Source organism: Penaeus japonicus, unplaced genomic scaffold (assembly GCF_977035675.1).
Source record: "Penaeus japonicus unplaced genomic scaffold, GWHDUDI00000001_assembly GWHDUDI00000017, whole genome shotgun sequence".
NCBI classification, from domain to species: domain Eukaryota; kingdom Metazoa; phylum Arthropoda; class Malacostraca; order Decapoda; family Penaeidae; genus Penaeus; species Penaeus japonicus.
The window spans coordinates 14,201,347-14,202,953 of NW_028234419.1; the positions used below are offsets into that span (position 1 = coordinate 14,201,347).

A 1,607-nucleotide genomic window follows, 5' to 3' on the forward strand; every position below is an offset into this window, starting at 1 on the left:
TCTATCATTCATTTCGCAATCCATGCAAGATGCTGAAGAATATTTTCATCCTCTGCCTCGCTTTCGGTAATGGAGTTGATAACACACGCTGTTTTGTGTTCACCTATATGCAAAGACTATTATATTTACATTACCTTGGAAATATAAACGTTAAGAGGTTTATTCTTTTCCTTTCAGGTTTGGCTGTAGCTGAATCTGTTCCTGAGGACACTCCCAGAGTAAGTACTATGTGTCAAAGACCTACTTATTAGGTATTAGATATGAGGATGTGTTGTTTCATAGCATCCCCCACCCCCCTCAAAAAAAAGAAAATAGAATGAAATATATATATATATACATATATATATACATATATATATACATATATATATATATATATATATATATATATATATATATATATATATATACATATATGCATATACATATGATGTGTACCTTACAAATTCGTGTAAGAACAAACAGCAAGAGAACAACGAATCCTACAGTCGATTTTTTTCCAGGAGAAACGCGGCTCCGTGGGCTCCACAGGCGGCGGATACGGCGGAGGCTCCGGAGGGAGCGGAGGCCACTCTGGAGGAGGAGGATATGGAGGCGGAGCCGTTGGAGGTGGCGGAGGAAGTTACCTGATCGTCGGAGGCGGTGCAGGCGGCTCTCACGGTCCTAGTGCCTCCTCCATCGCTAACCAGGCTGCTGCACAGGCCACCGCCGCTGCCGCTGGACTCAAGGGCGCTGCCAGTGCCGCAGCTTCCGCAGCCGCTGGTCAGGCCGCAGCCACGGCCTCTGCTGCAGCTCAACAGGCTTCTGCTGCCGCTGCGCAAAAACAGGCACAGGCCGCGCAAATCACTCAGGCTGCTCAAGGAGCACAGGCTGCAGCCTTCGCCGAGTCCTCACTGGCCGGACAGGCGTCTCAGGCCGTGCAGGCCGCTAAGCTTGCTGCCTCGTCGGCCTCGTCTCTGGCCTCTAACCTGGGTCAGCTGAGCGCCGAGGCCAGCGGTCTGGCGTCTCAGGCTGCCAACAGTCTGAACGACATCCAGGCTGTTCTCTCTGCTCAGGAGGCCATGGCCTGGCAGGCTCAGCAGGCGGCCAACTCCCTGAGTCAGCAGCAGAGTCTTGCCCTCAATGACCTGCAGTCAGCCCTTGCAGCAGCAGCTCAGGCCCAGGGGGCAGCCAGCAAGGCCCAAGCCAAGGCCAAGGGCGCCAGCGGGGGCGGCTACGGCGGCTCCTCCTCGTCCGGATACGGCCACTGAGATTCCTTCGCTCGACGCTTTGCAAGGCAATTGACTCATGAATCATTTTCTCTTATTTCATTATTTATCAGATTTCTCTTTCGCTCAGTAAATGAAATAAATACTATCTCGACTTTTGTTTGTTTGTTTGCCATGCAGTATCTTACATCTTATATGTCTCACTTTCACTTTCTTATCGTTTCATTAGTGTCTCCGTGAAAGACCGAGAGGCGCAACTAAGAGGGAAGGGAGGGTGGAGAGAGAGAACTTGTGATGATTATATAGTATTTTTGTATATGATATCATACACACACACACACACACACACATATATATATATATATATATATATATACATATATATGATATGTATTCATA

General features: G+C 48.3%; 1 protein-coding gene across 1 annotated transcript; it reads left to right on the forward strand.

The window, feature by feature from the left end:
* On the forward strand, positions 1-1,365 carry LOC122257352 (uncharacterized). The gene is made up of 3 exons (XM_043022613.2): positions 1-66; positions 178-218; positions 504-1,365. Exons 1-3 carry the CDS (start codon positions 30-32, stop codon positions 1,248-1,250), a joined length of 825 nt encoding a protein of 274 aa, XP_042878547.2. The 5' UTR covers positions 1-29; the 3' UTR covers positions 1,251-1,365.
* The last annotated feature ends 242 nt before the right edge of the window (positions 1,366-1,607 follow it).